This window comes from Barbus barbus (assembly GCF_936440315.1).
Source record: "Barbus barbus genome assembly, chromosome: 36".
NCBI classification, from domain to species: Eukaryota; Metazoa; Chordata; class Actinopteri; order Cypriniformes; family Cyprinidae; genus Barbus; species Barbus barbus.
Window position 1 is genome coordinate 15,731,458 of NC_136714.1, and position 15,179 is coordinate 15,746,636.

Genomic DNA, 15,179 nt, shown 5'->3' on the forward strand with positions numbered 1-15,179 from the left:
TGTCTAATAATTATTACACAATTTGGCCTCTCCAGTAAATCCATTTAATTTTAAAGATGTTTAGAATTTTTTTACTGGAAAAATTAATGTTAAATTAATTCAAGATATTTGAATGAAAACAAAACACCAAAAAGCTAATTAAAATATAAATAAATAAAGTACAATTTCTCTGAAAACGTCTCGTAATTATTACACAATTTGGCTTCTGCAGTAAATCCATCTCATTTAAAGATGTTTAAAGATCTTAAGGTATCATGTCAACCTTTTGTTAAGGTATTTTACAACCCTAAAAACCTGTGTCTAATATCTACTGACAGTAAAATAACACTCACTCTCAGCTAACCATAGCAAGGCATAAATGGTTCCTCCTGAGGCCTGGTACAGAGCGCGGCAGAGCAGAACACAGTCAACAGTAAGTAGCTTTCCGTAAAGCCTTAAAAGAGCATGAGGTGCTGGACGGCTAAGCCTTGAGTATGAACACTTACTTCACAGTGACTCAAGTGTTTGTCTTGCGCCCCCGCTCTCCCTTCTTCTTCTATTTCTGCACCTCTATCTGTCCGTCCTTCGGTCTCTAGTTGCTATGTATGTCCACACGTCCAGGTTCAAGAGCTGGTCTGCAGTCAGGTGATTGACAGGTGTAAATTATATCAGAGGATAAAGTAAACTTTCGCAGTCACTGCAGTTGTCCTCTTATGTATGTCCTACTGTGGGCTACCTGTTATTGTGGGATGCTGGGTAATGCAGCAGGAGAGCAGTGGCAGCATTCAGCGTCTCCTTCGATGACACTCCTGATCCAGCTTAGAGCTAGGCGGGGTTAGCAGTGGGCGGTCACTGTGGGGGAGGGAAGGGCTTGACACAAAGGTCTACTGGTCACTTCATCTGAAGTACATGGCCGCTAGTTTCCTGTTACTCTCTCATGCCTCAAGCTTCTCTGCAAACTGAACATGAAAAGGTCAAGCTTTTGTATCTATAAATGGATGCTGGGTGTGTCTGATTCAATGAATGTAAAATTTAAATGGATATGGCTTGAATCCAAAGTATATAACCTCCAAAAATAACCAGTCAAAGTGATACAGTAAATAATACAGTAAAATCCCTCATTGTCAAGGCTATTAAGATAGTTTGAGAAACATTTTTAATATTAAAGTAGCATATTGATTTTTTTCTGATATTTTTCTAATAAATAGAAACAACATCAGAAACATGTTAAAAGAACCTGAAGTAAAATTAGGTTCAATTTGAACTTTGAATTAAATTTGAATCTATCACTTTTTTCACACATTGTTGATTTCTTGGACTGAAAACATAAACACATTCATTACAAAAAAAACAAAAAAAAACAGCAGCAACAAAAAAATAATTACTTATTTTAAATAATTAAACAGAGTTAGGGGTATTTTAATAAAATAAAATAAAATTAGATTTGTGATTTTACCAAATTAACTGGAATAGTGGAGCATTATGAGAAAATAAAGAAAAGGTATTCACATCATCAGACAACCCAGTGCACAAAACAAAACAAAACAAAACAAAACAATAAATTAATCAAATATTATGGAATTTGACCAAGGTAACCAGAATAGTGGAGCATCAGTGAGTTGGAAAAAAATAAATAAAGAAAAAACTCTTTCATAACAAACATCCCGATGCGTGGAACAACTCAATGAAATACTGAAATACGATTTTTTATCTTTTATTTCAAAGTCATGCCACAAGTTGACAAAATACAAAAGAAAAAAAAAAGTACTTCAAATCAGTATATCAAATAACCACAGTGTAACCCAGGAGAGACTTAAATGCAAAATAAACCACATTTAAACAGAGATAAGATACAGAAAACCTACAATCAGTAAAGATATAGTATATATGTCTGTTTGTCTGTTTGTTTGTATGTTTTTTAACACAAGATTCAATGGCTAGATATAAAACAGTAAACAAAGGAGTATAAAATGTTGATAAAAGATACTTGTTATAAAGATAATATCAGCTATGTTTCATAGAATGATACCATGCAAGATATTTTCTATATTTCTGTTTATGTATACATACGTCAGTTTCAAGTTCAACGTCAGCAGAAAAAATACAAGAGTATCACAAGCTCATTCTCTGGATGTCTGACCCATGTCAAAAAATGACGAAGAGCGTTAGGATTCACTCGTCCACAAGCATTCACTGGTTATTAAGGCTGTACTCTATCAAGATGCCTAGAGAAAGTCCAACATGGCATGATAGCACTGGTGACAGCGTGTTGAAGAAAAGAGGTTCACTCAGCCAAAGTACATGCAGCAGTCAAGGCCAAAGAGCCAGTAACATCAGAGAGCAAATAACAGCCAGCAGAGACACTCAGGAACGTCATTCACATGAAGAAAAATACCAGTGATTCAGAGGAACTGCCTTTTCCTCGTGATTACAAGCAGTTAAAAGTCTCTACAGACATAATACATGTTAAAAATGTGAATAAACTATGCAGGAGAGTGAAACTGGGCAATCTCTGCAAATATGTTTATGTTTCCTTCATACATACATTGCATTAGCTGCGCAAACAGTGTATAAGTTACGGTATAAATTCACACTGTGTATAAATCCTGTTTGTAAACAAACACAAATCCACATGCAATGTAAAATTACACTTGCACATGGAAACAGCATCAAGATCAACTTGACACGACATGGCAAAGGTTCCTCTATTTGAGCTGAAGCATGCACTACAATCTGAGTGAACCAGGACCTTCTAACCATTTAAACGCTGTTGTTGTGAGATTTAGCCTAGCCCGAAGAAAATTAAACTTGTGTCAGTAATAATTAAATAAAACATGAACAATCAAAATACATTAGATACATTTTTTTTTACACCAGAACATGTTTGAAATAAAAAGGCATTTGAACTTCAACAGTTATTATTATATGCCATTGGCCACTTAATATTATTTGGCAAAATAGACAGAAAAATAAATAAATAAAAAAATCACAGGAAATGCATATGGCTCCAACTGAACTGGCACATTGGCTTCTTTCACAGAATTCTCATCCAAAAACAACAACAACAATCTATAAATGGAAGCTTTGGATGAAACAAAGAGAAACAAAGAATGAAAGCTTTGTTGTCTTTAACAGCTAAAGAGACTTAAGGCTATTTATTAGTTTGTTTAGTAAGATTAAAAGGTATAAGGTGTGTAATTTCTGCACACATTACCTAACAGAACTGCACAAATTCCAGTACAAGGCAAGCCCCTCGTCTGCTATTGGGCAGATAAACAGATAGCCCTGCCCCACACTCACGCCATTGGTTAAGCCAATGGTACTGGTTGGATTGCTCAAACAAACAGAGCAATGTTTTGATAGCGCCACAGTGTTAGACTTCAGGGAAATAAATATATTGGAAAAAAATACACATTTGAGCAAAATTGCTGCTTTATACTTAATTTGAACTCTCTGCTGCTTGAATTTATACTATCAGTATAACACCTCTCTTCTCAGTGCAAATTACTTTCTATTATCTAAATCAGTCAGTCATAAAGGTCAAAATGGAGATAAGTAAAATCTATTCACAGACAAGAAATTTTCCTTGCTAATCCCCTGTTTACCCGTCATAATCTGGCCTGTGGAGGTACGAATGATGTAAAAGAATGACTGGGCTATTGTTGTGGATTTCCAATTCAATCTGGTTGTATAAAAACTGAAAAGTAATGGAGCTAAAGAAAAAGCGTCATTCATCCCTGAATAAAATCAGTCTGTCTCTGTGGTACCACATTTTGCCAAAGGCTAATCCACAGGGTTTGAGGGTGGTCTTGTCATCCAACATAGTTACTCTGATTGGCACAACATTTGATCAAACCTGGTATATAACATCGTGTGGTCTCTTTATCTTTTCTTGCTCAACTAGGTTTGAGTGTCAATACTCATTTGGATCAGTGGCTCAACTTTATAAACATTACAAACTTTATACACATTAGTTATTATAACCTAATGTTTGAGATGCTTATGCTACATTTCTGACACAAAATATTAAAAATGCCAAACAGGCTCATGGCCTGTAGCCTGTAGCCTGTAGCCTGTACCATTTGGCCTTCACATTTGCTTCAGAAAGATTATTAAAGAAACTTTACACAAGGTAACAAAAATAATACTTCAGAGGCAATATAAAATAAATTAATATGAACTGAAATTAACAAAAATGCCTTATGAAGGAATAAATCCTAAAATTTTAAGCTCAACACAGTGCAGAAATCATAGCAGTGTAGCAGTCATTCAAATAAAAAGACACATGAGAGGATGCTAAAACATATCCAACCATGATAAATGACATGTGGACTTGTTTCTGTTTTCCAAAACTCACTTATAGTGACTGAAAGCATAAACAAAGACATTGTAGTGCACAAAGAGTTCTGTAGCAGTCTCTGGTGGAACAGCACAACTAACCATTGGAAACATGGTTGGTGAAGAAAGCTGGTGAAAGATAGTCACCACGTGTCTGTAGTTAAAGTGTAGTTCTTCATCATCAAGAGAAGTTGAGAGAAAAAACGAGGGATCTTCTCTTAAGTACAGAATATCTGTTGATGCAATCGTGCAGCAGTTGTTGCGTATCTCAAACAATGGCACATGCTGTTTGGCAGGAGTCTGACTAGAAAGTCATTAAGACACAGACAAATCCTTGTTTTACAGTCTTGTGATCCTCAGAGCAAGAGTGAGGTAAACCCAGAGATATTTGTGGGTCCAAAGGCCTGCTCTTCATCCTTTGAGCACCGCTAGCACTGATAGAGTTTTCCCTTTTATTTAAACATGCATAACCTTTTAATGGTCCTTAGGTTACTATGAGGGCTAGTTTTATCACACACACTCATACACACTAGGGTGACCAGACAAATACAATAACAAAATTGGGATACATGCTTGTGAATACAGTATAAGCACATTCTAGCCTGATTTGATACTTGTTTTAACTCAAAAGGGTTTAAAAACAAATATAAATTTAATAAACAGTGTAATATAAAAACACTTGGATATATTTTTGATCTTTTGGTCACCCTACAATGAGTCAAACCTAAACGTTAACTCTCATGCTGTAAATTAAAGCAAACATTTTTAGCTTAAGATTTCTTCATTTATTGTTTTAAGAGGATTTGTAAAAATGGCAGCCAATAAAATACTAGTATGTAGTTCTAATTTTTCATAACATTTTTGTAATTTGCCATTTTGTCAATAATGTGCATGTTAGCACTTAACTTCTCGATAATGTGAGGACAATGCAGCAACTTCTATTATTGGGTCGAAACAGTGTTATAATTGTTCTTGTTAAAACTTTAAATATCTTTTTTGGTTTGAAAACTGAAATAAAATAAAATGTAAAAATATTAAATGAAAAACTAAAGAATTTGAGAGAAAACGAGAAATGTTGCCTTTGTAATTTAAATAAAACGTTAAAATTAAAGCACTGAAAAAATTAAGAACTTAAACAGAAATGAAAAAAATGACAAAGTAAATAACAAAATTACTTAAACTTTAATAAAAAACAAAATCGTATAAAAATAATAACACTGGTCAAAGGGACACATAACCTGACTTCAAAATATCTCGTTATGAAAATCTACATATTAGAAACTGCTGGTTTCTTTCTAAAGATAGAAAAAGCTGTCAAACTAAAGCTAATACTAATTATTAGGAAAAACTGTCATCCTAAATATAACTTTGTCGAGATGCACTATCTGGTCACCCAAACACACACACACACACACACACACACACACACATGTACGCACACACACAGAAAGGTAAAATGCTTATCAAACTTCCTGGCATTTTTATAATGCCCATCCATGTATTCAGGCAAAGAATGGCATGGCAGATAGTCTGGGTGGGCTTTTGGTACTGTGGGTCCACTGGAGTCTTCACGCTCCAGTAGGCTCTATTCCAGACTCCTGTTGCTAAGCGACATGACCTGGAGAATACAAAGAGGTGCCCACTGTGGCCCACCGGTCACTGAAATCTTTCAGCTAAATGAGAGCTGATCAGGTCTTGCTAAAGTCAAGGTCTCTGTTATCAGGCGGACCTCCATGTCACTGTGCATCTGTGTGAACGGGCACACATGTTGACACTGACTGAATATGTGATGACTGAATGCACGGAAGAGAGAAGGGATAGAGAGAGAGAGACAAGAGGAAAATCTAATTTGAATCATTTCCCAGGGCTGGGCTGCATTCAGTGTTCTGGCAGATGAGACGTGGCCGATCATGTGACTAGGACTCCTAAAGGACCTACTTCTACCTTAGACCACTTCAGCTGCTCATCCAAACACAATGCATAGCCCTTGATAACAATATCAGATCACGATTGGGTGGAATTAAAATAATAGTTTATCCAGAAATTAAAATTTGCCATTATTTTGCTCATCGTCATGTTGCACACTTGCTGTGGAACATGACAGAATAATTTTGGAATCTTAATGCAGCTATTTTCCATACAACAGTCTGTCAAGCTCCAAACATCATAAAAGTGGTCCATATAACTTATTTGAAATCTTCTGAATTGAAAAGATAGCCATATCGAGCGAAACTGAAATCATTTCATTATTCACCTATAATCTTCCACTCCAGTGAACCGTTAAATCGAGAACCACTGGAAACTGAACGAAAGAATCATGGATCAGTAGTCATTCAGTTAGAACTCAAGAACTGATTTGTGAATCAGATCAAACGGTTCACTAAAAAGAACAGGTTCAAAAGATGAACGATTCGTTCATGAATCAAAATGAACAAGTTCAACTCGCTGATTCAATCCAGTCACAAGAGCTGTTAAGATAAAAGCTCACTGGAGTGGAAGATTATCACTGAATAATGACTTAAATTTCAGTCTATAGACATTAGTCAGACTAGACATCATATTGAATTTAACATGGATGAAAACGAGGCTGTGAGGTATATAGTCTTTTCATAACTTTTAAAACAGTTTTATGGAGTTTTTGTCAACTGAAAGCTTTTCAGAAAGACGTTTTGATCAATCGGCATGATGTTAAACAACAGTACAATCCATTGAACCTCTGTCCCTCACAACCTTGCCTTCATTCCTGTCAAAGATTAAATGTAGTGCTAGTAGGACTAAGGTCTATGCCTCACATGGCTTCAAAATATTTGAAAAATACCATATGGACTATTTTAATTATGCTTTTAAAGTGATAATTCACCCAAAACTGAAAATTATGTCATACTCACCCTCAAGTTATTCCAAACCTGTACATATTTCTTTCTTCTGTTGAACACAAAAGAAGATATTTTGAAAACTGTTGTTAACCAAACAGTCGATGGTAGCCACTGACTTCCATACCATGGAAAAAATACTATGGAAGTCAATGGCTACCGTTAACGGTTTGGTTATGAACATTCCTCAAAATATCTTCTTTTGTGTTTAACAGAAGACTGTACCTCATACAGGTTTGGAACAACTTGAGGATTAGGCTGATGATACACGCGGCAACATTTTGAGCAATATTGTCATCAATGGGCAACCAGGTGAGACACAGGGCCCTCGACCAGTCCAGATAGAAATTTGTTACTCATTCTCAATGGGAAAGTGCCCAAGTAACATTGCTCAAAAAAAGTTACCAGGCAAAATTGCTCAAAAAGTTGCCCCGTGTATTGTCAGCCTTAGTAAATAATGACAGAATGTTCATTTTTGGGTGAACTATACCTTTAAGGGCTTTATGGATCATTAAGTTTCATTAAACTTCTGCCTCTTTGCTCCACTGAAAAATAACAGCAAAATATTTGAAATTACATGACAGTGACAGAACTTACACTTTTTTAGGGTCAACTAACCGTTCATTGAAAAAAACATCAGTAGAAAATTATGAGGGCTAAAGGCATTGTGGGTGAACGAGGAACACAAGCAGAGAGAGTGAAGTGGCGGCTGCATGATCAGATGTTGGTTAAAGTGGTGCAGGTGATCAGGCGCACAGTCAGCGTGCCTGGAAGGTTGTTGTCTTGACGACTACCCTTGTCTTTAAGATAGACCGTGTGCTGCTCTTGGCGGTCGTTAGGGTCACTAAAGAGGATCACCTGACCCAGGAAGGTGTCAACAATCACATTCTTATTGTAGATCTGAGTTCGTCATGGAGCAGTCAGAAACAGAGAAGAAAAACAGAAATAAGGTGAAAGGAACAGATCAGTGTACATACCAGTACAGCGAAGGAGATCTGTAGCAGTTTGTGGAAAGGACTGAAGGAGGAAGAGATGTAATTACATACTTCCAACTCACCTCGATGTGAATGCCTTCCTTTGGCTTTTTGCGGTAGAATATTCCTTTAACGTCAAAATTGGGGCAGCGTGTGTCTTTGTGCACAGGGGAGCGAACCTTCTCCCCGTCACAGGTGATGATCACATATGGGTCAGAGGCTAAAGAAAAAAAGACACGAGTCAGCAACACACTTTATAAGACAGCATTTGAAGCATGAATATACTATCTCTATCAATGACACACTGCAAAAATATTTTCGTAATCAGTAATATTGATATCTAGTACAAAAAAAATATCTAAACTTTTAACAAGATATTTCTATATGACGTAAGATTGTTATTCTTTATTCTTATGCTCACCAAGGCTGCATTTATTTGATCAAAAACACTGTAATAATATTTAACAGTGTTACTGTTTTTACAATTTAAAATAACTGTTTTCTATTTGAATATATTTTAAAATGTAATTTATTTCTGTTGTGGCAAAGCTGAATTTTTCAGGCAGGCTTTACTCCAGTCTTCAGTGTCACCTGATCCTTCAGAAAGTATTCTAATAGGCTGATTTTTTTAAATATTTTTTTCATTGGAATCTGAGATACATTTTTCAGAATTATTTGATGAATTGAAAGAAAAAAAAAAAACAGCAGTTATATTAAATCTTTTGTAACATTATAAATTTAATTATTTACTGCCACTTTTAATCAATAATGCACCCTTGCTGAATAAAAAAAGTATTACTGACTCCAAACTTTTGAACAGTAGTGTGTATATATATATTTATATTTGATATATTCTCTGAAAACAATTCTAGAATAAATGTGTCTTGTTCTTCAGACGATTAATGACAAAAAACGCTTTTTTGTAATGCACCATGAAGAAACAAATACAATACAAATGCATTGAAAACTTTCAAAGAGGAGATAAAAAAATAGCTCGCTCTGAACCTGAGTTCAGTTTCACCCAGTTCTCCCATCATTACTGTATGTTTACATCACCACTGTGAATACCACCTGTTAACCACTGTAGCTAAGTAACAACTCAGGTGGAGAAAACGCCAGTTTTCTCTGAACAACCAAACAAACTGAACTCTGATTTCAAACCAACAGCTTTATTCATCAGCTCAAAAAAATTAATTAAAAATAAAATCTATACATCCTTCATTCACAAACCTCCATAGAACTCCCTGCATTCATTAATTTTTTCACTTAACATGTCATTAAGAGACTCACTGTCATATCTTTGTAATTGTTGTGGATTTTGTCTTGGTAGACTATCTTTGCATGCTTTGTTATTTGTGATTTGTACACTTTCTCATAATTAACTTTGGTAAGAAAGTGTCACTAAGTACATAAATGCATGTAGAACCAAAATACTGAGTATTGCATGTATTTAAAAAAATGACTTTTACTATTCAGTGTTACAAATAAACAAGATACAGTGTGGCAGATTTGGACATTTCAGAATTCAGATTAATTTTATCACATGCTCACATTTCTATAAGGGGAGGGAGATACATTTAGATGCTAACGGCTGCTAAAAGTCAGTACCTCCAGTGCAGAAGTCAGAGCATTTCTTGTGGGAGATCAAGCACTGTAGCTCTGTGTGCGGTCAAAAGAGATTTCTATATGTAAAAGCTCTAGACTTATAAAGCAGCATAAGTGTCTGAATTTATAATGGCTTAAAGGAATAATTCACTCAAAAGTAATTTACTGCACTGAATGATGACAAATAAAACCTTCATTTTTGGGTGTACTATCTTTAAAAAATGTACATGCTCTGATTTCAGGGTCTATTGGGAGAAATAAACTGCACATTGTTATTAGTATAATCATATCCAGAAGAAATAATATATTTTTTATAAATGAAACTTTTATCAAGGTAGATTAAAAGTGCTGATCTTCAGCTATTGGATTTTGTCCCTCTAAACACATACTGCAATATATCTGTTATAAATATATATAGAAATACTAGACATACCTCCATTGGCATCTTGGCCCTGCAGGCCTGCGGCACTTAACACATGCACCTGGGTGACCAGCTGAGGGTAACCGCACATCCCAGTCCAGCATGTCTGTGGAGGCTCGTCCAGAGTTAATTCTCTAAGTAAACACACGCAGGAACAATATCAGTCAGGTACCAGTGTTTTTACTGTTAAACAAAATTTAAATCTAAAATGACTAAAAATCAATTTTGTTGATTTTGAACCAAAATAAAGCTAAAATAAAACAAATAAAATAGTAACATTAGATGAAAAACTTAACGCAAACTTATGTTGACTTGGCAACAAACACACTGCATATAATATGTTCTTAATCAGAAATCTTTTTTATCTAGTATAAAAAATATTTTTATTTGAGAAGCAAAATTGCATGGCATAATAAGACTATTATTCTGAAAAAGTCTATAAGGCATTATTGTTTAAAAGTTTGGGGTTGTTAAGATTTTCTTATGTTTTTGAAAGAAGTCTCCTATGCTCACCAAGGATGTATTTATTTGATCAAAAAATACAATAAAAACAATAATCTTGTGAAATATTGCGAATCACATGTTTGATTATAATATTAATTTTCAGCCATTACATTACAGTAAAATATTAAATAAAATATACATTTTAGAAGAAAAATGTAAAAGCTTAAACTTAAAATAAAAAATAAAACTTGATCTGAAATGAATATGAAACTAAAAAGAAATGACCAAATAACTAAATTACTTGAACTAAAATCAAAATGAAAATTTAACAAAAAATAAAATCTAATTCAATTCATTAATAAATACTATAGTATACAAGGTAACACTTCAGATTATATTCACTATTAACTAGGAGGTTTTTCCATCAATAAATTCCTAATTTGCTGCTTTTTGATAGTACATAAGGTTGTTGTTGTAGTAGTTATGTTTAGCTATGGGGTAGGGTTACGGGATCTAGAATATAGTTATGCAGAATAAGGCATTAAAGTGCCCCTATTATGGATTTTTGGAAATTACCTTTCATGCGGTGTGTAACTGTAACGGGGCGAATGAGACGTGAGAATCCATGTGCAAGCTTTTATTAATAAACACAGTCAAAAAACAGGCAGGGTCAAACAACAGCAAACAGGTATGGTACGGGCAAGACACAGAGCAATCCTAGGGCTAGCGAGAGTTGACGATCGGCGAACAATATCCAACAGGGCAAGGCAAGAGATAATCCAGGTATACGAGCAGTAGTCCAAGAGAGGTGCAAACAGAGTCCAAACGGCAAGGCAAAGGGTACATCCAGGAAACACGGGCAAGAATCAACACACTAGAAAAACGCAAGGCAAGACTAAGACAACAAAGAGGGTTCCGTATCGCAGCTAAAACTAGGAGAGTTATAAATGCAGAACAATACTGGAACTAAACAGAAAAACACAGCATGGCTCGGTAAGGCAGCTAACACTAGGGGAGTGCTATACGCAGAACAATACTCGGCCGTCAGGGAGAGAAATTCCAACGCTTATAAAGAGTTTGAGATAGTGTGTGATAATTTTCAGGTGTGAGCGTGATTCGTGGAATCAGCTGTGTGTGTTGTCAGTGCAATGGATGATGGGAAATGCAGTCCAGTGTGATGTGTGGTGTGAGAGTCAATATGATGATGAGGCGACCTCTTTTGGCAGTTGGACGGAAGGCCACGAACAGTAATACAGCTCTAAGTGAATGAAAACATCCTGCAAATTTTTCAATCTGAAAGTGCACCGTGTCAAGTAAAGTTATTGTCTCTCAAAAGAAAGAGTCGACTCTGAATCATTGAAACGAGTCATTTTAAAATGAATCCCAAGCCGTTTCATGTTGACGTCAACGTGAAACATTAGCATATTGCGCGCGCAGACCTGGGAAAACTTGATTTTCACATTGGTCTGAATGAAAATGCTAATTCATTCTAGGTGCCGCTTTTGGAGCGTTAAAAGCTCACAAACACTGCTTTAAATGAAATCGACCAATCACTGCAAATCAGCGTCATGCAAAGGAGGGGTTTGGAAAAATGAATCGTTGAGCGAATTGTTTGGGAGTTGTTGAGCAAATAAGTAAAAATAAATGCATATTATAAGAAAATGAAGGTGGTTTTTGGCCTTGCATGCACGTCAACCTGTTGTTGGGGACTCCCAAAACCAAAATAGGAACCTTTCATAATCCATAATAGGGGCACTTTAATATATGCATTAATAATCAGCCAATATGCTAGTAATATGCATGCTAATAAGCAACAAGTTTGGTCTATTCTTTTTGGAAGCTACTTTACTTGCAGTCTGAAGGCACATCAGTGAAGACTCTGAGCAGGAACTCTCCTTTTTGACCTGGGTCAAAGGTTGTGGGGATGATGACGTAACGTCCCTCCTTTAGCTCTTTCCTCAGAAAGACGTAGCGAGAGTTGATGTAGATTGACCCCGCGACCTTCTGCTGAGCCGAGTGCATTCGGTATTTCCTATTCAACTCCACCTGGTGGTAGAAAAGTGGCTTGATCAAGACAGGAACATCGACTGACAGGATACCATACAGCACTTATATTTTTTAGTTCTTATATCATTGGCTTTATCTGCAGGCAGATGTAAAGGTTTGTATTGTGTTAGAATGTAATTGTGTACCCTATGGATGTCAAATCCAATGGCCAGGTTCTCGCCTTTGCCCTCCTTTGGAGTAGCTCTGCGTTCCTTTTGCTGCAGGCAGATCAGCACCTCGTCTTCCACTTTTCTCACATCAAAAACATACTGTGGGTGGAAACATATATTAAACTTAGTCCCATGAAGGCCCAGAGTGTCAAATGCCTCTAGGACAAGAACAACATTTTAAAAAGACAGATGCACACAGGCACACTGACCTGTGGGTTTTGAAGAAATGTGGCTTTATGGTTAATGCAGCCTCCGGCGCGGTTGCGGAGCGGGTCGTCTCGGGGAATCCAGGAGCCCCTCATCACCTCCTCCTCCCAGGTCTTATGAATGCTCAAGTAAGATGTGTTGATCAGTCGACACAGGATCAGGTCGGTGAAGTAGTGACAGAAATCCTCAAAGTTCATCCTGGTGAAGCAGTTTACAGCCAGTGGGGGAATAGAAGTTTATGATACATGGAGAATTTAGGCGTTTATCAGATGCTCTGGGGTACAATAGTATAAAACCTGGGATTTCGGGATAAAATTGGATTTAAACCTGGGATAAAATCTGATTTAAACACAGAAATTGAAGTTTTGAAGCAAAACAGGTTAACAACAAACACTAAGATATTCTAAAAAAAAATTTGTTAGGTTGATCTGATTTTTACTATGTTTTTAACAATTTAACCCTTGAAGGTAATAATTTACAAAATGGTTCAATTTGTTAACATTAGTCATTGCATTATATATCATGAATTAACAATGATAAGTACTCTTTACAATATTTACTGTATTAATATAGCTTAATTTCCCTATATACTAATACATTACTATCAATACAAGGTCTTTTAATTAACATTACTGTATTATATGCAAACATGAATTTACAACAGTATGTGTCCTATTTGACATTAACCTAGATTTACAAATGCTGTGTATATATATTTACAAATAAATTAACATTAACCTAGATTAATAAATGCAAAAAATTGTTCATTGTTAGTCCATCATGTAATGGAGTAACTAATGTTAATGATTTTGGATTAATGTTTTGTAATTGTAAATTAACTGTTTAATATAATATAATATAATATAATGAATAAACAATATATTGATCAATTGCCTAATACCTAGTTTAATAAATTGTGTAGAAATTGTTTATGCTTTAACCAATACTTTAAGCAATAAAGATTAGTTATTGCATATATTATAATATTTTCATTATAATTAAAACACACACACACACACACACACACACAAGCACACACACAGTATATACAAAACAGAAACATTTTCATTTGTGGTCTCAGACTTTTGGAACCCATCTGATAAGACACTCTGATCTAGACTAATCTAGAAAGTAAGAGTTGAGCGAGCCTCACCAAAACTCTCCATCATCCTGAACAGTGACGCCCAGTTTCTCTCTCTCACTCTTGCTCACTTTCTTCCACTCTTCTGAGCTACAAAACAGAGTAGTGATTACTCATCGTACACCAGACTGAGAGAAATAAACATTCACACACGACACACACGACTATACTCACTGACAACAGCCTGCGTCCATAACCATCAACTAAGATTTCCTAGAATTTTGTGAAAGAAATAGAGCACTTAACGAAGTATGATATTTCTAATCAAGCCCAGAATAAATAATTCATCAAGCAGAAATACGAAGAAAGATTGCTTTCACCTCAATAAGAGTCTTCTGGCTGGCCAGTAAATAATTCAGAGGCCAATATAACCCTGTCTGTTGTAGCACATGAACAAAGACTGATGCGAAGGATTGTCAAGATTTTCCTCTCTGTAATTGCACAGCCCTATTTTAATATTATGTTGCTCCCTGCAGTGGTGGATATTTAGGTTAGGTGTCGTCAAACAAGAGCACAGTTATTTCAATGAAAGGAGGTGGATGTATTAACACCCTCAGACCTCTGCATTTCAATCACAGCAGCTTCCTATTTTATACCAGCCAGCCTGACTTGATATCTCAATTTCACACCAGTCAGCGATAAGAATAGACACTTCAGCTATGTGTTATTTATACTGAAATCATATCAAGAGGAAGGAAAGAAATGATTTTCTCTATTCTCTGAGGATATATAGCACTACACTGCAGGAAGCTAGAGAAGGCAAAAGGACATATCATTTCTGTATGTGCTTTCACTCTGTTTTTTATAAATTATAAAGAATTGAGTGTTGGGAAGATGTGCAAAAAGTGTCTGATTACAACACCCCGTCGTAACATTGCAAGTGCTTCAACAAAAAGTTTTGGTGCTCATTTGGTAAATTTGGGTTTGAGTCTGGCTTGCAACTAGGGCTTACTTTCGCACTGTCAGTCCAAATCCGATTAT

The 15,179-nt window shown here is 35.7% G+C and overlaps 1 protein-coding gene across 1 annotated transcript in view; it reads right to left on the reverse strand.

Moving 5' to 3' along the window:
* Positions 1 to 7,907: 7,907 nt before the first annotated feature.
* LOC306855848 (calpain-5-like) overlaps positions 7,908 to 15,179 on the reverse strand; it is a gene marked incomplete at both ends in the record, with an annotated part of 30,810 nt that continues 23,538 nt past the window's right edge. The window contains 8 exons of the mRNA XM_079394766.1: positions 7,908 to 8,090; positions 8,248 to 8,384; positions 9,773 to 9,823; positions 10,203 to 10,324; positions 12,484 to 12,680; positions 12,827 to 12,949; positions 13,060 to 13,255; positions 14,211 to 14,288. Of these exons, the coding sequence (XP_079250892.1) occupies positions 7,908 to 8,090; positions 8,248 to 8,384; positions 9,773 to 9,823; positions 10,203 to 10,324; positions 12,484 to 12,680; positions 12,827 to 12,949; positions 13,060 to 13,255; positions 14,211 to 14,288 (1,087 nt within the window). The remainder of the gene's footprint in view (positions 8,091 to 8,247; positions 8,385 to 9,772; positions 9,824 to 10,202; positions 10,325 to 12,483; positions 12,681 to 12,826; positions 12,950 to 13,059; positions 13,256 to 14,210; positions 14,289 to 15,179) is intronic.